Raw genomic sequence first — 23,496 nt, 5'->3', positions numbered from 1 at the left:
TGGGACAGGGTGGGGGAATCGGAATAGTATAGAAAATACATGAGTAACTGCACTCCATAGGCAGAAGTACAACACTGACAGGCAGTTTGGGCAAAGTCCTCTGGGTGGAAGACAAAGAAGGAAGGGGTTGACCTACCTGAAATAGATTAGGCTTTTGCAGGGCAAGTGACTTTAGAGCTAGGGCCAAACAATGAGTGAGATTTGTCCAGGTGAGAAAATAATGTATGGGGAGAGGGCAGGATACATAGAGAGGTAAAGGGGTAAATGTATAGAGTTGTGATTCTTCCGTTATAGTTGCAACATGGAATACTGGGGCTGAGGGATGGTGGGACATTGGCTGGAAAGGAATGGTCAGGGCTAAATGCAAGAATCTCATTTGTCCTGAGGATATTTTTGTTCTTAACAAGGAATGACATGAGCTAATGTGTGTTTTAGAAAGACCTCTGGTCAGGTGCAGGGGAGCGAGCCCTATAGTCCCAGCTACTCGGGAGGCTGAAGTGGGAGGATTGCTTGAGCCCAGGAGTTTGAGGCCAGCCTGAGCAACATAGCAAGACTCCATCTTAATTAAAAAAGATAAGAATAACTTCAAAAAGAATTAACTTTCTGGAAGCAAGTGAGATGTAGATTTGGAGACACTGAAGTCTATAAAGATGAGCCTGTTTGTGTCCTTAGCCATTTACCCAGGATTATGGGACTTTGAATAAGTTTTTTTTTTTTTTTTTTGAGACAGAGTCTCACTCTGTTGCCCTGAGTAGGGCAACAGCCTAGCTCACAGCAACCTCAAACTCCTGGGCTCAAGTGATCCTACTGCCTCAGCCTCCTGAGTAGCTGGGACTACAGGGGCATACCATGACACCAGGCTAATTTTTCTATTTTTAGTAGAGAAAGGGTCTCCCTCTTGCTCAGGCTGGTCTTGAACTCCTAAGCTCAAGCGATCCTCCTGCCTCAGCCTCCCAGAGTGCTAGGATTACAGATGTGAGCCACCGCGCCCAGCCAGAATAAACTTTTTATGTAGTATGCACATTAAACCTTTATCTGTCCTACTTAAAACTATATTCCCATTTCATGGCTTTCCTTTTCAAAATTTTGGAAAAATATACATATCATAAAATTTACCATCCTATTTTGAAGTGCACAGTTCACTAGGGCTAAGTACATTTACATTGTTCTACAACCAATCTCCAGATCATGGCTTTTTGAAAAACTTAATTTAGTTGAGCTTTATGAAAAAGAAGTTGAAATTTGTACAAAGTCACTTTTTTGGTAATAATTACTGATGTTTGCTCAACACTTTACATTGTATAGTGCTCTGTAACATATACAATTTCATTTGATCCTCATAAACATCCTTCCGAGGTGGATGTACAATATACTTTACAGATGAGAACACTGAGGCCATGAGGTGTTTGATGGGATCCTATTCAAGGTTACATAACTATAGTAGCAAGTGGCAGAGATAGAATTTGAATAGAGGCATTCTGATGACCATGCTACCTCTAGAAAAAATGACAGGAGTTTGTGTTGTATGGAAGACTAAAACACGATTTCTAGCCTGGGAGATGAGAGAACTCACAGACACAGCAGGTGCCAGATAATACAAGTGACTGGTGTTCTGTAAACTTCCAAAGCTACTCTCTGAGTTATCCATCTGCTCACACCACCCCATGCTTACCATTTCTTCTTCCCCTGTGCTGAGGCTCTCAGGAGGGCTGACTATTAGGGGAAAAACAGTGACATCACAGAAGACAAGCTTGGAGTGTTTATCCTGGAGAAACAGAGTGCCACCCAGGTTTCCATGCTGAGGATTTCATTCAATCACTCGCCCATGCAACAAATATTACCTGAGTACTCACTACATGCTTAACGTTAGGAGAATGATGTTGAGCAAAATAGACAAAATCTTTGCACTCATGGAGCTCAAGGACCAGTGGGGAAAAGACATTGATCAGGAAATCATAAAAATAAGTAATTATGAACTCTAATTGAAGGAAAGAAATAATATGCTATGAGAGAAGTTTATATAAAATAGTTACACCAGACCATGTCCAAGTAAGGGAAGTTTCCCGTAAGAAATATTTTCTGGAAATTTTTCTTCGTCTTTTCCTCTTCTACACATATCTCCCCCAAGCCTCACATTAAACTTCACAGGGAAAGACATGTAAAATGTCATTTGGAGAAATCCAGGACTGAGTATATGTTCTCTGTATGCATTTGTAAATATTCCATAATGATTCACCCTGACATTTCCACATGTCTAGTCCACAGTATTCTTTCATTGACATAATCTGACCTGTATACTGATCACAACCTTGCAAGGTAGACAGGCAAGTATGACTACCTGCATTTTACTGATGAAGAATGTGAGTCTCACAGAAGTTAGGTAACTTGCCTAAAATCAAGTTACCCAGTTGTTAATGGTGGGGCTGGGGCTTGAACCTAGGTCTTGTAGTACCTAGATGATGTTATTCTTGTAATATTCTCTCATTTATTCATTCATCCATCAAACGTGTATTGATCACTTTCTGAGAGTCAGGTTATGTATGGAGCAATCAGGAGCCACTGAAGAGTTTTAAGCAGGAAAGCAGCATGATCCAATTCAGGTTTTAGACAGAACGTCTTCTGGATGAGAGGACAGAAAGTGGTGGTTTTCAAAGTATGGTCCAGGACCTATAAAGTCAGAATCTCTGAGGTCTGGGCTCAGGAATCTGGCAGTCGGCCAGGTTTGGGACCTGTTTTCTGATTCCAATGCAATACAGAGGAAAAGCACTGTTTTAGAGAAGGAGGTGGTACAACCAGTTAACATGACCACAGTGGCAGCTCTAGTAACCAGGTGAGAGGTGATAAGTTTCACAGACAAAGAGATGAACTTTTGAGTCATTTAGATGGCCTGAACAAGACTTCCACTCCACCCTTGCGTGGACAGTGGCTGGGATTCCTATCTGGATCTTCTCTCTGGCTCTAGAGCCTGTGGGCTTTACTGCACCCACATCTTGACTTTAAATAATTTATATTTATTTTTCTGAGCACTTGCTTTGCAAATCTCCACCTTATCTCAGACTGCCCCAAGCCTTGTATTTATTTCTCCTTCACTTTCATAAAACCTAGGAGAGAAATAATGGACAGCCAACTAAAACCTTAAAAGTTTTAAAACATTTCTTTCTTTGGGGCTGGATACACAGGCAAATAAGAAGTGATTTGATCAGACAAGCACAGACTGGGGAGAGAACACAGCAGGCTTTAGGGAGATACACTGGACTTCCTCCTCCCTAATTTACTTCCAGGAAACCTGAAGACAATAATTCCAGAAGCCCAGAGGGTAACCCCATTTCCTCTTCAAGGTTGTTACTGGGTGTCTGACTGGAGGCGTTAAGGAATTCAGGAAACTGTAAAGAAACCACAACAGCCTCAACAACCACCTCCACAAACATCAACATGAACAACCTCAACAATAAAATTCATTAAAATTCATCTCCCTTGGCCCACAACCGCAGACACGAAGCTCGAAGCTGGGAGACGAAAGGGACTACAGGAGAAACTCTTGGTTGCCCAGCTTGGACTTTCCTCATCCCAGACCTGGGCTTACCAAAATCTCAGGGAGCCTGGAAATTGACGTCCTCATCTCTGGGTGAGAGGTGGCTGAGGACTCCTCCACTCTCTCCTCACTGCCAAGCAGGTCAGGATTAAAGCAAACTGAGGCAAAGGCTGCGGTTGGCAGCGCCACGAGGAGACTGGCCGGTCCAGGTACCCTACAAGGCTGCGCGGGTGGCGGTGCAGGTGTTAGGCGAGAAGAGGGTGGGAAGGTGGGCAGAGCGAGGGCCTGCGACGGTATTTGGGGCGGGGCGTGCGAAGCCCCTGGGAGAGGAGCCCTTCAGGATGACCAATCAGAGGTCGGGCTGCGGCCCAGGGGCGGAACAGGAGTGTATCTTGGTGGAGATCGGATAACCGCAGCGCACGGGCGCGGGCGGGGGGATCGCTCACTGCCTGGGCCCGCCGCTTTGCAATGGCGTGTTATAAACCGCAGTGGCGGCGGCGGTGTTAGCTGGCTGCACTGCAGCGCACGTGCCTGGATCGACGCTCTCCTCGTCTTGCCTAGGTGTTCCTTCTGTCCTGGGTCGGTTCGGTCTCGCCCCGGGGTTCACTCCATTCTCGGCACCCCCAGCCTCTCGCCGAGCCACCCAAGCTTTAGACCTCGACGTGTGCAGAACGAATTGATCGCAGCCATGAATATCTCACACGAAGTGCAGCAGCTGTTCCAGCCCTATGACTTCGAGCGGTCGCAGGACATAAGGCCCTTTCTAGAGGAGTACTGGTGAGACCTGGGGAGGGGGAAGGGCCATGCGAGGGGCCCGACACTGCTGACTGCTTTCGAGAAAGGGCGGCAGGGGAATGGGGGATACTGAATGCCCCCAGTGATTTTCTTACAGACCAAATGTATCGGACTCCCCCATACTGGCTCCACACTACTGTTGTCCAAGGTGCAGGTAATGTGGCACCTCAAAGAAATTAGAGCTGAAAGGAGGAAAGTAGAAATAAGAGGATGAGGGAGAGGAATATGGGAGGATACAGAAGCCAAAGATAGAGTGTAGTGAGAACTGGTCGCTGAGGACTGAGGGTGCTCTAAACCCCTACTAGATGACTCTTTCCCTGTCCTTTGTGGCTGTGTATGCGCGTGTACGTGCATAGTGCTGGCGCCCAGGGACAGCCTGCCCTTAACAATTATCACGTTGTTCCCCAAATGCTCTATGCCCTGCTGAGGAGAAGGAGGCAAAGTCAAGGAGCTCTTCCAAACTTTCCCCAGACTCTCTGGCTTTGCTTTAAAGCTTCTCAGAGTTGTTTGTGGGCTGACTTTATGGTCCAGCCAATTGGCCATGACCCAACCAGGCAGAAGCTATTGCCCCATTCTTCTTACAGGCTGGTTCTAGGCATGGGCCAGACAACCGTCACCATCCCCAACCCCACTGAGAGAGCAATAATTATAGAAACCTTGGACCTAGCTCCTGCCCTGTGCTAGGTACTTTCTATTCATTAATAATGCCAGGAGAGGAATATTAATTCCCCTTTACAAATGAGGAAGCCAAGGCTCAGAGAATTAAGTTAGTTTTTCCAGTGCTACACGGCTTTTAAGTGGCAGAGCTGAGACTCCAACTGAGAGCACTCACCTGGAGAGATGAGTGGGCATACTTCTAACCAGCACTCACCCATGAGCCCACCCCTCTGCCTTCTGCCTGCCAGGGCAACCTGTTTCCCCATAGTTCTGATCTACCTGCTGCTCATCATTGTGGGGCAGAACTACATGAAGGCACGGAAGGGCTTCAACCTGCAGGGGCCTCTCATCCTCTGGTCCTTCTGCCTTGCAATCTTCAGGTAAGACACTCCCCCCTCCCACTTTCTTCCTATTCTCTAGACCTCAGACCTCCATTCTATCCCTTAAAGATTTGCAGAATTTTCAATTGCATCACCCCCGTCCTACCCCCAAGCTGCCTCATTTTTTCCTTTTTTTTCCATCCAGATTCTAGAGCAGCAAGGTGCCTCATAACACTCTTCCCATCCCATTCTTTCAGCTTTAGCTCCTCTCCCAGCTTCTACCATCTTCCCATATTACCCTTTTTCCTTTCTTTTCTAGACCCCAAGCTGGCCTTCTCTGCCCCATCTCACTTGCGCTCAAGGAGTCTGTACTTCCAACAAATTTCTCCAGTCCCTAATACTCTCAGCTCCTAACACCCTCTCCCAAGACCTTCCTTGTTATGTTTTCTCCCCCAGACTGCTTCAATCTTCTCCATTCTTCTACTCATCTCTTCCCAGTCCCTACCCCATCCCAAGAACTCCATTTCCTAACTCAACTTTCAGTTCTATCTCCCTGTATTCCCTGGTCTTTCCCTAGCCCTGATCTCCTCTAGACTACTGGTTGTATCCACCAGATTGGCCCCAGGATCTCAGAAGCTGTGACCCATCCTCCTTGGGTGGGTGGGAAGGTGGTGGAGCTTGGGACTTAGTGACCTGGCCAGGCCAGGGGAAAGGGTGGATTGTTGCCTGGAGATGATGCATATACCCTCTTCCTCTGTCCCATTTCAGTATTCTGGGTGCAGTGAGGACGTGGGGCTTTATGGGGGCTGTGCTACTCAGAGGGGGCCTAAAGCAAACGGTGTGCTTCGTCAACTTCCTGGACAGTTTCATAGTGAAGTTCTGGTCCTGCCTTTTTCTTCTCAGCAAGATCATTGAACTCGGTGAGTGGCAAGGTTTTGTCTCTCTGGTGCCTAGTGAACTATATCCCACCTCAGGGCCCTCCATCACATGGAGAGTCCCTTCCCCACCCCTGGGTCCTAATAACACCTCTCACTCAAGCCCCTCTACAGATTCTCTTCCACAAAGACCCCCTCCCTCCCCTGAGAATTTCTCCTGTGTCCCCATACCCAGTGTGGAGGGTGGTCCCAGCACTGGGTGGTATGCCAGCTATGACTCCCCATCTCCCAGGAGACACAGCCTTCATCATCCTGCGTAAGCGGCCACTCATTTTTGTGCACTGGTACCACCACAGCACAGTGCTAATATATACAAGCTTTGGATACAAGAACAAAGTGCCTGCAGGTGGCTGGTTCATGACGATGAACTTCGGTGTACATGCCATCATGTACACCTACTACACTCTGAAGGCTGCCAACGTGAAGCCCCCCAAGTTGCTTCCTATGCTCATCACCAGCCTGCAGATCCTGCAGATGCTTATAGGAGCCATCGTCGGCCTACTGACTTACATCTGGAGGCAGGAACAGGGATGCCACACCACAGGGGAACACTTCTTCTGGTCCTTCGTCTTGTATACAACCTACTTTATCCTCTTTGCCCACTTCTTCCGCCAAACCTACATCAGGCCCAAGGTCAAAGCCAAGACCAAGAGCCAGTGAAAGGTTGGAGAGAACAATGAAACCCCAGGCTTTCTCTTCCCCAGGGGACTGAGGTGCTGTGCTTAGGTTTGGGAGAATGATTAGGGTGCCTTACCTGCATGGTTTCCTCACAGGATGTGTGTACCATGGGAGGTGGTAGGAAGTTATGACAGACCAGAAGGGTCACCCCTGAGATAAGGGTGTGGTCAGATACTTTGATATTTCTGTTTTTAATGTGAAGGCCAAGCAGGCCCTGGGATGGGGGTGGGACTAAAGAGGGTCCCCACAGCTGAGTTATTTATATTTCTATCCAGAAATCCTTCTTCTTCTTGCTTTATTTTTTTAATTAAAGATTTCAAGATTTGGGGGTGTGGAGATTTGGTGGGAAAAGGGGGCTGCTGCAAGAGGAGACAGTTCCTGGCAGGAGGGTGATCAGCAGGTGGGAAGGCTGAGGGTATGTGGAAGGATGAGAGGCACACACACAGACACACAATAAGAATCCTAGGCCTGGTAGGCACTTAATAAATGTCTGTTTCAGACCAGAATTTTATTGCTGTTAGAGGCCCAAGCCCCTCATAGGAACAGTGAGAAACAGGTGCAGAAAGGTGGAGTAACTTAACTAAAATCATAGGCTTCCTAAATTGCGGAATTGACACCTGCAAGTAAGCGTTGGAAACCCGTCCTACCAGTTATTCTCCCTGAGACCACGAGGTGGCGCCGCAGCACCGGCTTTGGCTGACGCCAGCCAAGTAGCTAGTCCCCCAAGCCCCACGCACGCACCTCTTTGCTCCAGGAATGCCCAAGCTTCCCCATCCTGGAGTAGGGGGCTGAGTGGGACTGAAGCTCTCTAAGCCTGGACCCTCTCCTCGTTCCTGTACATTCAACTCTCCTTCAGACTGTGGGGAAGTATGAAGGGAAGAGGGCTCAACCGCAACTCTGAATCATCAGGCCTTTGACAGTCCGCGCATGTTTATTTCGTTTATCTTTGAAAACGGGGGAGGGGGAGTCTGGAGAAGGCGGGATGGGCCAAGGGTGAGTTGGCCCCCGGGGATCTGGTCCCTGTTCCTGGCCTTAGTCCCAGGGGCGCGGTCTGTGTGTAGGGCCCAGTCCACCCCTCAGGGCTGGGAGGGGGAAGGCCCTCTCCTGAGCCGGCCGCCCCCCAGCTGCCCAAACACCCCTCTCAGACCCTGGGGCGGGGGCAAGCCAGTCAAGACGACCCCAGTCTGGGGAGGCTGTGAATCATCGCCCCCGCCCTCGGGGATGCTCCTCGGGCCGGGCCGCTCATACTGGCCGTTCCACGGCGTACTGGCACGGACTGAGGTTCGCGGCCGGGGGCGGCCCGGGCACGGCGGGGTAGCTGAAAGAGGCGTGCTGTTTGGCTTTGAGCCGCAGGCTGGCCAGGCTCGAGTTACACGGGTCCCGATATACGTAGGGGGAGGAGGCGGCTGCAGCTGCGGCTGCAGCGGCCGAGGCATAAGGGCAGGACACTGGCCCGGAGGACACGGCGGCCGGAGCCAGCCCGGGAGGGCCCCCTCCCAGGCCCTGCAGGGCCCCGGGCCCTGGCACGGTGCCCGGGGCAGCCGCGGCCGAGGGCACCATGGAGGCGGCGATGGAGCTGGGTGGCGAGAAGACGGGCTGCGAAGCCAGAGGCCCCACATTGACTGAGTTGAAGGCGAACGGGAAGGTCTTGGCAGCGAGCGGTGGGGCGAGCGCCTTGGGTGGCCAGTTGCCATACGAGTAGCCGGGGTACACCTCCTCGTAGGGCGGCACCAGGCCCCCGAGCGGCGCCGCGAAGCCGCCCTTGCACAGCTCGGCCTGCTGGCTGCGCTCGCGCTTCCGCCACTTGGCGCGCCGGTTCTTGAACCACACCTGCGGGCGCGGAGAAGGGAAGTCAGGGCCGGGGCCGCGACGCCGACTGGGTTTCTAGCAGGGGCCAGGCTGTGCGGAGGATAAACAAGACGGGGTGGCGGACACAGAGTGGGAGGGGAGGAGGGCGCAGAGTCAGGGGCGGAGGAACAGAAGCAGTAGGCGACAGGACTGAGAGGCATCAGGGTCGGGGGCGGGACAGTAGGATGGAGTGAAGGAGGCGGGAAGCGGGGAACAAGAGACGGTGTTCGGGAGAAACGCGCGGTCCAGGAGGTCGGGAGCTGCAAGAGCAGAGACTGCACGTGGGGCCGCGGGCGCAGGGGCGTCGGGTGTTGGGCAGGAGGATGGAAGCAGACGAGCAGAACCGCAGGCTGCCTGTTCCCAAGCTGCTCGTTGAGGGGCCCGCGAGGGGGAGGGCTGGGGTCAGGAGAGCATACCCGCACGCGGGCCTCGGTGAGGTTGGTCCACACGGCGATCTCCTCGCGCGTGCTCATGTCGGGGTAGCGGTTCCTCTGGAAAGTCGCCTCCAGCTCCTGCAGTTGCTGGCTGGTGAAGTGCGTGCGCTGCCGCCGCTGCTTCTTCTTCAGCGAGCCGTCTTCGGGGGAGCCGCCAGGCAGCGAAGTCGAGGCTTTCTCCGAGTCTGGGGGCCAGGGTGGGGCAGGTCACAGGGCGCCCAGGCCTGCGCCAACTCCCAGGCTTGGGGACCTCGGAACAGCTCTCTGGCTGCTACCTGGGATTCCGCTCCGCGGTCCCACCCCATTAGGGATCGAGCTGTTATCTCCTCCACCCCCAGAAGGGGGCGCACTCACCGCTGTGCTCTTGACCCTTGCAGCCGTGTTCCGGGAGCGGGGGGTGTGGAGTGCCCGCGTCTGACAGCGACAGGGCAGGGCTCCGGGCCTCCGCCTCGCTGAGCAGGCCGAACTCCATGGAGGGAGGGATCTGGAGGGAAGAGAGGACACAGACCAGGTTCATGGGGGTAAAATCTCCAGATTATCTGCTTCCCAGCAGTGTTTGCCCACGAGTTCCCTGCCCCCTTTCTCAGCCCCAGACATAAAGCCACCCTGCGTGGGGTACCCTGGGAGAGAATGGAGAAATAGCAGCCTAAGGGGGAAGAGATGTACACTCAGAGGTTTTATGCACAGATACATACACTAGACTTTGTTTTAACTGCTAGACACTTAGGACTGTGCCTGGTGCAATTTGGCATTTGATATATTTTTTCTTTTTTAGATTTTTGCAGTGCTTGGAATGATATTTATTGAACTAGTGAAAATACACGCTATTGCACACCACATAGGCTAAGCTACATTCTCAAAAACTTCAATTCCTTCTCCCGTGAACACACAATATCCCCATATGCTCAAAATGCCCCTCAGCCAATGGTACCTGCAGCACAGCCCAAAAGTCTGTTATTTACTCTCCTTGGGACAGATTTTATTTTGAACCAGGTCTGAGAATAACACTGTTGACATTTATGGGTACTTACTGCGAAGCTTCACCTCATTATCTCTCCCTTCACAAGAATACATCAAGATTACATATTACCACCCTTGTTCAGATGGGGAAACTGACACTTGAAGTAATTCGATTGGGGCCACAAAACCTGTAAGTAGCAGAACTGGGATCTGAACCAGGTCTCCTAAACTAAGGCTTTTTTCTTCATTTGCTTTTTCAAATTGTGTTCTTTGGGGCCCTCCCCAGAAATCCCTTCAGGGACTCACTCAGCTGGAACTCAAGCCTGGCTTCCTCCGGTGTGCTTCAACTAGGGCAGCTCTGCTTTTGTCTGTTGTGCTTATGATTTCTGAGGAGATTTTATTTGAAGGAAGAGTTCCAAGATCAAACACAAGTTTGAAACCCATGGGTGCTTGGGCCCTGCCTGTGCAGACACATACAGTCACATACCGCTTCCCACCAGTCATTGCTCCACTATCAAGCATGGCCTCTACCAAGCCCACTCCCAGCGGTAGGCGTGGACTTCTTAAAACCACCTTCCTACTCGTACTCCTTATCCCGAACCTAGCCTGACATTGCCCAGGAGCCTGCCTGGGTCTCTCTCCAAGTTTCCCCTGCAGGGTCCCCTTTCTTACTGGCTCTCCCAGGACCCCTCTGGTGGGAGGAAGGGAAAGGAAAGAGCAGTACTGGGGCTCAAGACGGGTGCTTCTTGGTTGGAGGAGAACTGAAAGAGGCTAGGGACAGAGGGATGGGATAGAAAGCTGAGTGGGAGGGATCTCTGCCCCCAACACCCTCTTCCATTAACAGGGGCTTAATGCAGGCTATGCGAGGTGGCATTAATGTGGTGGATTAGCCTAGATTGAGATGTGTGTCACTTGGCTGTTCTGAATTTATTAGGAACCTTTCTCAGGGAGGTGCAGATGGGCAGGCCCTGTATTTGCACATGGTAATGCCCCTTGCAACCAGCTCAGAGGTCACAGCTGTGCCCCCACCCCAACCTTCCACCCCTCAAACCAGGTTGGGGGTGGGACGGAGGTCAAGGCAGGAGGTTGAGAAACAGTCCCTGCTCTTCCCTCAGGCAGAGAGTTCTAGACCTTGGACCTTTTACTGGGTTTGGAGAGACAGGGCTAGAGGGAACCTGGGAAGGAAGGAGAGAAGTCAGGCCAGGAGCGGAGGTGTGCTCAAGCCTACCTCCCCTTCCAGGTCTGAGATCAGGAGCCAGAGGATTGGGGCTGGAAAACTTTGGCCCAATGATGACCCAGTGGGGAGGGGGGTAATGTCCTTGGGAGGGACCTATGGCAGCCCTGACTAACAGCTCTTCCCAAATAGCTGGGAACATGAAGGAGGAAGGCTTAGAACTGGGAGCTGGGAAAAGGGGTGCTCTGAAGTCTCCCTTTACTTCAGGGTGTTCTTGAAATGCAAACCATGCCCCTGACTTTTCCAGAAGCCATGAGAGCAACACAGAGCTGGGGAAAAAAAGGACAACTAGGTTTACCTGTGAGAACAGCAGTCCCACCAGTCTGCTTTGGCTCTAGACTTCCAGTTTTCCAAATTCTTATGCCCCTGGCATTCCATACCTGGGTCTTGCTTTTATCCTCTATTTCAGCAGAGGGAGGTAGGATGAGAAGGAATGAGGGCCAGAGTAAAAGATGAGGCCAAAAAAGCCGAGTTTAGGCTGTGTGTTCCCAGAGACAGACAGACACATGTGCAGACACACACAGGCCTCTTCTCAGACATAATAAGCACTTGGACTTGGAGCTAGAGGCACACAAACGCACACTCTCCCACACATGCGCTCCCACATTCAGGCAGACAGACACACACTGTCACACAGGCTCCTCGCTCTCTGTGACAGGGACAGCTGCCTGGGCTGTTTGGAGCTAGCCGTTACCCTTCCCCCAACTCCCCGGCCCCTCTGAACCTCAGCTCTCAGTCCCAAGAGCTAAGGACTCTACGTGGGGGAGGAGGTCAAGGGGGCCAGGGGAGTGTTCTGCACTCAGTGGCTGCTGGGGAGAGCCTGCTTGGCTGAGGGGGAGAAGGCATGAATATGTGGGAGCTAGAGGATGGGGTGAGGAAGGGGACAGAAAGTAGCCAGGCCCCTCTTAGGAAAGTCATCTGTATGGCCCAAAGAAATTAGGTCTAGAGTCAAAAGGTCTAGGTTCATGTTCTGGCTCCACAACGTACTAGCTGTATGTCCTTGGCAAGTTAATTTACCTCTCTGGGCATATTTCTTCATCTCCAAAAGGGAGATCATAATCCCTTCCCTACAGTGTTGTTACAACGTTTAGATAAAATGTAACATGTAAAAATGGGTAGGAATAAAACTCTGTCTGAGTATGTTTTTCTCATTCATTGAACAAATGTTTATTTAGCTCCTTCTCTGAGCTGGGCTTTGAGTTGAGCACTGAGGACAGGGTGGTGACCAAGATCTCCTCCTTGCCTCTGCCCTTGCTTGAGTGGCTCATCTCCCCAGACTCAATCTCTCAGTGAAGAATTACTCTGCTGGATGAGGTGAGTATGCTGCATTTCAGAGAGAGGCGCCCCATGTGTTGTGAACAATGTCCTGAACATGGAAGGTCTAATCGATAAGGTAACAGCAAAATGGGCAGAGTAGCCCAAGCTGGGAGCCACTCTGGGTACCTAGGACTGGAAAAGGAAAGAATGAAGGCTTCAGGCTCTTGAAGGGGTTAATAAGCAGAGAGAGGAGCCACAGCCGAGAAGGGCCCTGACTGTGAAACTGAAGCGGGAAGGAAATAACAGCAAAGCCTTGCAGGCGATAGAGATGGAAGAGTGGGGACACAGGCCTGACGTCCGGGTGGGCTGGGCAGGCAAAGGCTGGGGGGCGCCACGCTGTTGTCTGAGTTGGAGACAGGCTGGCTGAGGATTAAGCTCCCCTAAACTGCTGGAGGTCAAAAATTGGGGAGTTGGGACTGAGGCCAGGGACTTTGCCTCACTCAGTGGCTAGGGAGGGATAAGCAATAGGTCCAGAAGCCGCAGGGTTGGTTGATGCTGGTAGGAAATACCAGGCAAGGCCAAAAAGAGTCAAGAGATAACAGTGGTGGTGAGTCCAGCTCTGGAAGGGGCTGGCTGCTCCAGCCCTAGCCTTTCTGACAGGCCCTACCGGGGATGCTTGGCCCAGGCCCCACTGCTGCCAGGGTGGCAATCCTAGGCCTGAGAAGATAGAGGGTGTGCTCTGATTCTGATGTATAGGCTGGAATTACAGGAAGCCTGCCATGGATTGCAGCAAGAGCACAATATCCAGGGTCTATGAAGGAGGAGAGCAGATTACAGGCCAGAGGGACCACAGTGAGGAGGCCATGGTTTCTAAGGGACACAACCTTAAGGTGAGAAGTCAATTGTCATGTGGACCCACTTAAGTCCTGAAGCCAGAGGGGTAGATGAGGGCCACAGTGAGAGACCCACAATAGGTTACAATAAGTAATGCCTGAGGCAGGAGGCATGACCTGGAACTTAACTAGGAAAACCCTTTCTCTTGCAGGGTGAATGGAGAGGAAGATAGGAGGGTCTGGAGTTGTGATGCTATGGATCAGCTCAGCAGGCAGCAAGGTGAGGAAAAGGTGAAAATCAAGGCTCTAAATACGGAACCACCCTGTATACCTGAGACTGAGGTGAGGCCCTTCAATGGACATGGCCTCATGTTCATTAGGGAAGCCAGGCACCCGTACTCTGGGCTGAACTGCAGTGTGCAAATAAAGACACATTTGCTTGTAGCCCCAAAATGAAACCCCAAGACTCACGTAGAGGCAGCAATGGTCTGATGCACTCAAGTTATCAAGCGGTGAATCAGGGATCAAAGAAATGATCCCATGTGTTTCCCCACCTCCCTTGCTTCGTTCTTTCAGTAAGTGTGAGGTGCTAAGAGGGATCCCCAAGAATGCTAAGACATGGACCCTAACTTCTAGGAGCCTGCAGTCTGGGGAAGCAAGTAGAGCATAGGAGGGAATGAGGGACCGCACAAGTCTGACTCTCAGACTGTGAGAAATCAGACAGATGAAAGCCATGTAAGGTGGTACCAAGTGTTGGGGGCTCAGAGAATGTAGGCACATGGCTGAACCGGGAGTTGAGCAGGCAGAGAAGTGGGAGGGCCTTCTAAATAACACAGCAGTATGAGGAATGAGCTGGCGGATTTGGAGGGGGATGAGGAGCCTAGGTTGGTCAGAGTCTCACCATAGGCGATGGGAGATTAGCAGAGAAAAATGGGTTAGACTGAGGGGGCCTCTGATGAGGGACAAGGGATGGTGGTTTAGATTTGACACAGTCTAGGCTACAGTGTGGCCAGCTTTTCCATCCAAAAACTCCTAAGACCAATAAAAGACAACATCTACCCTAGAAAACTAGAGGCATGACCCGAAACGGCTGCCACTGGTATAAGATTTCTTTGAGGTCTCCAGCTTTATGCTAAAAATTCAAGGAAATTTTGCATTCTATTCCATACTTAAGTTATGCTTATTTTAATATAAAAATAAAGTACACTCCATCTTCAAGTGACATCACCACATCAGGGAGATGGGCCCTGTTTCGCCTGTGGGTCATGCCCCCCTACTCCTGTACTGCCCTCCTTCCACCCCACCACCTATTGAGAAGCATTGCTCCAAGCAGTGGGAGTCACTGGAGGCTTGTAGCCAGGGGATTTACAAAAAGCAACACCTTTGAAACCTTTATTTGGCAATGGTGAGCAGAATGGATTGGGCAGGGGAGAGATAGGAAAGGAGAAACTATAAACTGAGAGGTGTAAAGAAGGCCAGGATAGGATAGTGGAAAAGGAGCCATTTCTCTCTGTCTTTCCATAAATCTCTCACCCCACTGATTATCTTCTTTTCCTTCTCCTCCCCATCACTTTGTTTTCATAGGTCCCTGCCAGTGGCCATGGACACTGTAGACACTGCAAAGCTCAGGACCTAAGGGATCCTTCACATTAGCTGCCATCTCCCTCTCCCACACCCTAGGAGGCATCATTTAGAGTGAATGGGGAAGAAAACATTCCACCACCCCCATCCTTCTCTCACCCAACTCAGCTCCAGCCTGCCACCCCGGCTGTCCCTTCCTGAGCCTGAGTCCTGGGCACATATTCATATCCTAGAGCAGGAGGCAGGCAGAGACCAGATCAGGATATTTGGTCTGGTAGAGTGGCTAAGCATTTTGGGGCCTCCCCAGAGTTCTTCTCACAGAGGGGCAGTGGTAATGGCTGGCATCTGAAGCCTGGGATAGGGTGTCCCATCTGTCATTAAGAACCTTCCTGTGGCTGGATCAGGGATGTGATCAGACTGCTCTAAGGCTCAAGACTCCACTCTTTCAAACAAACATTCTGTGGTTACAGGGGACCTGCAGTTTGGCACAAAAATAGCAATGCTTCTTATTTCTATTCCTCCATTTGCAAAGGGCTTTCATATACATGATTTCATTTAACTCTCAAAACTGCCCAGCATGGCAGGATATTGTCCCAGGTTAAACAGATTGAAGAGATTTGAACCTGGTTCTGCTCTTTCGATGCCTCTCCGCCTCCACCCTGCAGCGATTCGTGTGACTCTGACATGCGCTGATCCTCCCCGGCCCTGAAGGATTTCACGTCAACTTCCTGCCTCTACCACCTCCCTGGAAATGAGCTCTGGATGTTTGCTGCCCACTGTGCACCAAAGAACATTTTCCTATTCATCCTGAGCTTGCATCACTCCAGTTCTAAGAGGCCGCCTCATCTCTGGTTTCAGGATTTGGGGAGAAAGAACGTCTTCCCCTTATCTAGGCCTTTCATTATGTTGTAGATTTTCATCCTGTCTCACCTTCCAGAGGCCTAAACTTTGAAATTTGCCCTCTCCAGCAACCACTCGCTCCCCATTCTGCCGACCATTCTCTGACCCTTCTCTGGGCCCATGACACTCTGCCTAAGAGCCAGTGACCAAGGAAACACTCAGCTGCATGCAAAGGTGGGAGAAGATTCTGCCTTTTGTTCCCAATCTTCTTCATTATGATGCCATCTCTTTTTGGCCTTTTTAGCAAAAGCAGAAATTTGGGCTAAGGTCTTCAGGGAACCATCTGTAATGCCTTCCCTATTCCTTTCCTGACTCAGAGCACTTCATTTCTTTCACCCATACTTTTAGTGATGTTCAAAGCCCCTGAAAAGTGTTATCAGGATGTGATGGGATAATTGGCGTGTGACTTTATATTTATCAAAAGAGGGCAAGGGACAAAAAAAGGTTGAGAATCTTAGCCAGTGATAAGCAAACTTTAGAACTGAGGGATGGAAGTGGGAGTGTGGGGAATATGTATTGTATGTCACTCATAGGTGAAGGGTGAGAAAGGTTGAGACCCATTTGTTTAGATTACTCATTGCTAAACACAATGCCTTGCACTTGTCCTCATGAAAACTCTGTCCCTGGCTGGGTTGTCTTGCTCACTTATATAGACTCAGAGAGTTCTCCCTGCTCTGTCCTCCTCAGCTTAACTGGGCTCTGGTTAAAGAGTTGGGGTCAGAGTGGATGGTGATTGTATGGGCCCAGAGGAGTCAGGGTCCTATCCCAGCAACAGGGAAAGCAAACGGGGCAGTTAGTTGGGTAGGGCTGAGAGGTCCTTCCCAACCAGACTTAGAGGGCCACATAGCCTCATGTTAGACCCCAGAGTCTAGATTCCATGTGTCACCTTCCCACCTCCTCTCAGCCACCAGGATGGTGTTGGGATTGGTGGGGCTGAGGAAGCAAAAGGAAAACAGGACCACAGAGTTTGCTTTGCTGAGGGGCTGCAGTTTTCTCTTCTGGCCTGGGTTTCTGCCTTCCTGCAAGGAAGGAGCCCTTCATCTGCTGTCACCCTGGCAAGGAGTCTGGGGGTGTCTGGTCAACTGTATTGGACTTAGGGGTTGACTGTGAGTTTGTGAGGGAACTGAGGCTGTGAGGGGCTTGTGCTGGGCTCCTCCCTGCCCTCCCCATTGCCCTTTGTGGCTTATTCCTTCCTTTCCTAGTTTTGATTCCTACTAGCAGTCCCATCATTGGCCTTCTCTCCTCCAATTTGGATTCTGGAAGTCCAGGGTGATGCTCTGATCTATTCTGAATTGGAGGGGTCATATGTTCCAGCGCCACCCCACCTCAAGGCCAGGCTGTGGCCTTTACTCTCACTCCCTGCTTCTAGCCCCACAGCCAGAAGGAGCAAAAACAAGTTGAAAAAGTGTGAGCTGGGATTTGAGGTGACCCACCGCAGCCGACCACATTGTACAGGCAGCAAGGCAAGCGCTGCCGGGTGGATGGACATGCTGCCCGGCCAGGGACATTCTGTCCGCCACTGCCGGACACAGCGCCTGCTCTGGAGAGACCCACTTCGTCACCCCGGACATTCTGTCCGCTCTGAGCCCCACGCGCCGCGGACATTCCGTCCGATTCTGAGGCGGCCCCAAGTCGGGTCCCACTAGGGCCCTGACACCCCAAGCCAGATCTGCCAGACTCGCCGCCTGGTCACTTGGGCTGTCCAGCCTCGGCCCTACCGCCCGCACAGCGGCCATCTGACCCAGTCGCGGCCGATTCTCACAACACCGCTCCCATTCCAACTGTGGAGCAGCTGGGAAGAGAAACGTGTGCGACCAGGCGCACCCCTACTCCCAGCTCCTGGAGTCTGTCTGAGCCTGGTCTGAGGGACGTCGGGCACCGCCAACTCCCCCCCCCCCCCCGCATCATGGGCGACCACCACCGGCTCCCCGCTGGCCAGGGTCTCTGCAACACCTTTCGCTCCCTGGCCGCCTGCTTCGTGGCCCCGGATTCCAGGGTGCTTTCTGGTAATGGTTTCCAGACTCCCTACTGTCCGACTCCCAGAGCCCCTGTCCTGGCTTTACGTCTCTGGCTTCGCTCCGGATCTCCTGAGTCTCCCCCTTCCCTATCCCCTGGCTTCATAACCCTGAGTTACCCTTTTCCCAAGTCCTGGTCCCAGGTCTCCAGTCCGCCCTCCCAGTCTCGACCCGTTCCCCCGGCGCCGGAGTTCAGCTGCCCCGGCTTTTAGGGATCCCAAGGTCCGGCCATGGCCCCTCAGCCCCTGTCCTTAGCTTGGTCAAGCACTCACAGTGCGTCCCGCAGCAGGCAGACTCCCAGCAGCGGCGGCGGCGGTGGCGATCTAGAGGGCAGGCAGGGGCCAGGGGCCGGTCACCCGGCCGGAGTGGGGGCCGCCCCCCTGCTCCCTGGCGGTCGCTCCGTTCGGGCGCTCCCAGACTCGCGGAGGTAGAGAGTGAGCCTCACCGCTACTACCACCCCCAGCCGGCGCCCATTCACTTTATGGCAGCCCAGGGCGCCCCCAGCCCGCCGCGGCGAGGCGCCCGCCTTAGGCCCCGCCCCTTTCCAGCTGCGCCACCCGGGCCCCGCCCTTTCCAGCTGTGGATCTTCGGGTCCCGCCTTCGGGGGAGGGGTCCAGCCGGCAGGCCGGCAGGAACCCCGCCCCCTGACCAATCGGAAGCTCTCCTCGGCAACTGGGCCACGCCCCTCCCCACGTGGCCGAGACCCAGCTCAGGCTAGGGACGCCTCAGCAGAGCCAGGCGGGCGAGAGCAGAGTTGTCTGTGTAGCCCTGGGGAGACCGGGATCGGCCTGCGGCGAAGTGGGGCTGGGCTGCTACCCCCAGCAAAGTGGATCCGCGCCAGGTGGGAAGGCGCGCGGGGCCGCCGGGTCTCGGCGCTCAGACTTCGCTGCCGCTCAAGTTTCGCCGATTTTCTCCACTTGTCGCTGTCTGTCTCTCTGCCCTTTTGTCTCTGTTCCAATCCTCCCACGTCTCGCCTTTCTTTCCTCTTCTTTCTCCCTGTGCCGCTTCACTCCTTCTGTTTGCTCCTTTCCTCCCGCCTTTGCCACTTTAAAGGACTAATTTCATTTTCTCTCTACTCTTTTTCCTCACATCTTTCTTTCTTCCTCTTCTCGGCTATCCGCCCCCCCCCCCCATTCCCCCTGACTTCGTAGAGAAAGCAGGGTTTGGAATGAGACAAACCGACGTGGTATTCCAACGCCTCCACTAACTGCACCATCACCGAGTGACCTTGGACAAGTAACTTAATTATCATTCCCCCCCCCCCCCAAAAAAAAATTAAAAGGAGGCTCCTGCTGGATCTCAGGGCTTGAGCTGGGCATTCTTCAGAGGCTTGCACTGTGCACTTCTTAGTCCGCACTCGTAGCTTACTTGGGCTGTGCTCTCCCTCTTTCAACAGGGCTGGTTTCCCACTGGGGGTACCAGGTTAAAATCATGTGGGCAAGACAAGGTCTTGGGGCTTGCTGGTTAGGAATCTGCAAAGGACAGGACAGATGTCCAAGGCACATGTGCAGTGAGGCTGAGTTGCTTGGGTGCTCCTGAGAGCCCTAATCCCAGTCTCACAATATGCTTCTAAGGCAAATCTGAACAGTCATGGCTCTGCATAAAACTCTTCAATGACTTCTGATTGCCCTCAGGATAAAATTCAAGCTCTCTAGCCGGTCATACAAGACATTCAAGACTTAATCTTGTCTTTATCTTCAATCTCCTAGTAGTTCTCTGCACACCTCTGGCCTTTCCTATGACAATAACCAATCTTTATCTTGCCAACTCCTACTCATCCTCCTAAGCTCCACTTAGGACTCTTTTTCTCTGGGAAGCCTTTTCTGAACTCCCAGGTTAACCAGATGTCTAGCCTCTTGCTTCCATGACCCTCTTAGTGCATACCCTTTGTTATACCACCCAACGTATTGAAGGGATAAGGCTTATCCCATGGCGCCTTCTGGATCCTTGAGTGCGGCCTTTTGACGGAATCCAAACTTAACAGAACAAATCCCTTTATTAAAAGGATTTATTCTGTAAAATTTGGATTCAGTTGAGGGGCCACACTTGGGGATCTGGAGGGCCACATGTGGCCTTGAGGCTGCCAGTTCCCCACCCCTGGATAAGCTTATGTATTATCACCTATCAGACTAGGATTTAGGAGGGCAAGGACCACCTCTTCTTTCTCTTTCTATTCCCAGGCATAATATAGAATTTCAATAAATATGTCACACTGAAATCTAAGAGGAAAATGTTCTACCTGGTACAACAACAGTGGTTAGGAAGGACTAGGGAATTGTTACCTCTTTCTTCCCCATTACTAATGCACCATAACATGCTTTTAGGATGATAAATTTCCAGAGGTATGTGGAAGTGGAGATGGGGGAGCAGGGAGTTTTGACCCACTTAGAGGACTTTCCAATTGGCTCTCCAGACCCAGAAGACCAACTCTAGTCTTTAAATGAGAAGGAAAATGGCTCAGAGCTACTGTGGAAAGAGATGCTATGAGAGTATATTCTCTTCCCCTGACTCTCCTTGGGTGGAAGAGACTAGAGCTTCAGCTGGACCCAGAGACCAAGAGCCCAATGTACACAGGTGCAGGGAGCTGTTGAGGGGTTCTTCAGGTCTGATGAGTTTTTTAAATGGATTGTCTTTGGATGCCTGGTTTTGAGACCACATTCCTATGGAGTTAGGTATGGAGCTTCCTTCCCTGGACTTGGGTCATCCATAAATGGGAGGAAGTGTGGAGAGAGTTGGTATCTCTTTTCACTGCCTCCCAGCAGTCTCTCCAGGTCTGTAGGAACACGGGGGCTCTATTTCAGCAGACAGGCTGGGAATTCCACCATTCAATCTGCAGGAATAAAAACTGATCCTCCTGTCATCTTGTCACACACTCTCACTTCCAGGTAATTCTAAATATTTTAGCGACGTCTGACATTTTTGCAAGGGGAAGAGGTAGCTGAGGGCGGGAGAGTGAAAACTCGTGGGCATCCAACTCTCAGGACTCTTAAGCACTTCTAGGGCAAACAGGAAAGACTTCAGTTTCCTGTCACTAATGAAGTGGACTAACCTGTGTGATTAGCATTTTCCCTCGTAGGTAAGGTGCGCCCGAGGCTTCGTGTGAGGGACAGAGCCGAGAGTCACAGCCTGATAGACTACGGCATGAGATAGGCGTAAGAGGTAGCGAAAAAGAGCTGGACTTGGGGTGGGGATATCTGGGTTTGTCTCTCCGCTCTACCACTTACTAGCTATGTGAACATGGGGTCAGCTTTCCATTCTCGGACTCAGTGTCCTATTCTGTAAAACGAGGAGACTTGAATTAGATATCCAAGGCTTCTGCTACCTCCCATTTTCTCTATTTCTGGATGACGGGAATGGGGCAGAAGACGCGGAAACTGAGTTTGGATGGGACAGACACACCTATGAGAGGCCAAAACCGGGCAGAGAGACGGGAGGGCTGGGGTATGGAGGATATGGAATAGATCGCTGGACTGATTTGGGGATGGAGGGAGCCCAAAGCTGCCTCGAAAGGGAGTGATCCCTTGAGGGGCGTGGTACTGGACCCGGTGACTGATAGTCTGTGGCGGGGGTGGGGGTGGGGGAAGTAGGGGCGCCCGCTCAAGTTCTCAAAACGGACCCCGCCCCCTTCCCAGCAAATTGTAACCTTCCTCCCCATGATGCCCGGCAGCCACTGCCAAACCGCGCACTGCAACCGAACTCTACCTAACTCCACCTCCACAACCGCCCAGGACAATTTCTCATTTTTATTGGCTTTTATTACTGTCACTCAGAGGCTCCTCCTATCCGTTGGTCTTCCCCTGCCTACCCTTTCTTTACCTTGTAATCTCGCCTCTTCAGGCCCTACCCGCCTCCTGAAGCCAATTTCTTCTCTTCGATTGGATAGCTGGAATGCCACTTTTCATGGTGCAAAACTTTGATTGGCTACGTGAGGCAGGGATCGCGCAGTTACCAGGCAGCGGGCTAGAGTGAGGCTAGTTACCACGTCAGTGAGCTGACAGGGAAGGTAGCCGGCTCCACCGCCCGTCCCGGCCGACTCATCACGGCAGACTGTGCGGTCTCACCCGGACTTCGCCCTCAACTCCCAGGAAACGGGCTCCTTCCTTTCTCCCATCTGCCACCAGCGTCGGGAGAGCTGCTCGGAGACACCTCCGAGGCCCGGGCTGGACATGAGCAGCGGCTGCCAGTCCTGGGACTAGGCCCCGCCATTTTGGATCCGCTGACAGGTCAGCGAAGTCTCTTCCTAGAGTTCCAGTGTCGTGAAGGCCGCCTGACATCGCAATAGGGAATTAGGGGGAAGGGCCTTTAAGTTGGGCGAGGCAGAGTGAGTTAAAGACGCAGCGGACCGGAATAAGACAAGGGAAGGATTGTTGTGGGAGGGACCTGGGAGGTGTGCAGGGGGCAAAGGTCAGGCCCCTACTGTAGCAGGGGAGAATTCAGCTCTGACTTCTGATCCCTTGCTGAGCCCGAATCCTTCTTCCTGTTTTCCCTGGCTTAACCTAGTCTTCAACTCCTCTATTCTGGCGCTTTCTGCATCCTAAAGAGCCTGGTTCTCAAAAGCTGAAAGCAAACCTGAGGAGCATTTGTGTGTATTTTATGGGTTGGTTTTCAGACTTTAGATATCAGAGTCTTTCCAGATTCTGTACAGCGTACACTTGTGTGTGACAATCTCATTAATACAACGGAACTGCATCATTAACACTAAATGATGAACTAGTGCAGCCTAGACTCAGGTAGTCAGAAGACGTGTGGAAGGGTTGAGGTCGGCAGCATGGGGTACTGGGCTATGGCTTTCCTCTTATAGGGCAGCTTAACTGCCAGTCTGGGTCTGTATATAAACACTAGACTTTTGTTTTGGGCCAGTTTCTTACTTTATACAAATCTTTTACAAATATTCTCTTCTAGTGTATGTTTTTGTTAGCATTTACCCGCCAGGTCTTCCTTCACTTGGCATATGGAGATGAGATTTAATCACAAGGAAGCCACTCTATTATAACATATTTGACTGAGAACAGAGAGGGATTTAAATACTGGCAAAGTTTGGTAATGTTGGCCTCTTATTTTTAGTGGGTAAAAAGAGTCATGGGAGATAATCAGCCAGTTGTGGTAGGGTCAGGGTAGCAGAGTGAATGATGGAACATAACCCCAAAGAGTAGTTTATGGCACTGTGATGACCTTTGATAAACTGCTGTGTTGTGAAACTGTAAAAGTCCACCAAGGGTAAAATAGTGCTTTTAGACATGAGGAATAGTGTAGGTAGTGTTTTTTAATGCACAATGTAGAAACTTGTATTCCTTTAATTTAGGTATACAAGGTACTCCTTTAGGCCCTATGAAGGATACAAATGGGTCTGCTTTGGGATTGTTCAGTTTATGCACTTCTTACAAGTAATAGCATGTAAGTGCAGTGGCCTAGCTAGAGCATATAGTAGGGTTAAAAGCAGGATCAGCCTAATGCCTTTTGGCATGTAGTGGGCACTCAATAAATGTTATCTGTACCTGGGATTAGTTTCAGTATGTG

At 51.5% G+C, this 23,496-nt stretch overlaps 3 protein-coding genes across 10 annotated transcripts in view; 2 read left to right on the top strand and 1 right to left on the bottom strand.

Moving 5' to 3' along the window:
- The first annotated feature begins 3,873 nt into the window (after positions 1 to 3,873).
- Positions 3,874 to 7,237, top strand: ELOVL3 (ELOVL fatty acid elongase 3). Its single transcript, XM_045567903.1, has 5 exons — positions 3,874 to 3,887; positions 4,160 to 4,309; positions 5,233 to 5,364; positions 6,073 to 6,224; positions 6,472 to 7,237. The coding sequence occupies exons 1-5, from the start codon at positions 3,874 to 3,876 to the stop codon at positions 6,897 to 6,899; spliced, it is 876 nt and encodes a 291-aa protein (XP_045423859.1). The 3' UTR covers positions 6,900 to 7,237.
- A 592-nt stretch (positions 7,238 to 7,829) lies between these two features.
- PITX3 (paired like homeodomain 3) lies at positions 7,830 to 18,434 on the bottom strand. The gene is made up of 4 exons (XM_045568529.1): positions 18,252 to 18,434; positions 9,554 to 9,683; positions 9,182 to 9,384; positions 7,830 to 8,747 (listed from the first exon to the last, which is right to left on the bottom strand). The coding sequence occupies exons 2-4, from the start codon at positions 9,669 to 9,671 to the stop codon at positions 8,160 to 8,162; spliced, it is 909 nt and encodes a 302-aa protein (XP_045424485.1). The 5' UTR covers positions 9,672 to 9,683; positions 18,252 to 18,434; the 3' UTR covers positions 7,830 to 8,159.
- Positions 18,435 to 21,923: 3,489 nt separating this feature from the next.
- The window catches only part of GBF1 (golgi brefeldin A resistant guanine nucleotide exchange factor 1), a 115,071-nt gene continuing 113,498 nt past the window's right edge, over positions 21,924 to 23,496 (top strand). For all 8 annotated transcript variants that reach the window (XM_045568526.1, XM_045568524.1, XM_045568521.1 and 5 more), the window contains exon 1: positions 21,924 to 22,202. The gene's annotated coding sequence lies outside the window, so the exon portion shown is untranslated. The remainder of the gene's footprint in view (positions 22,203 to 23,496) is intronic.

This window comes from Lemur catta, chromosome 14 (assembly GCF_020740605.2).
Source record: "Lemur catta isolate mLemCat1 chromosome 14, mLemCat1.pri, whole genome shotgun sequence".
NCBI classification, from domain to species: Eukaryota; Metazoa; Chordata; class Mammalia; order Primates; family Lemuridae; genus Lemur; species Lemur catta.
Note: the sequence above shows the minus strand (reverse complement) of the source record. Positions and strands in the feature narration are given on the sequence as shown.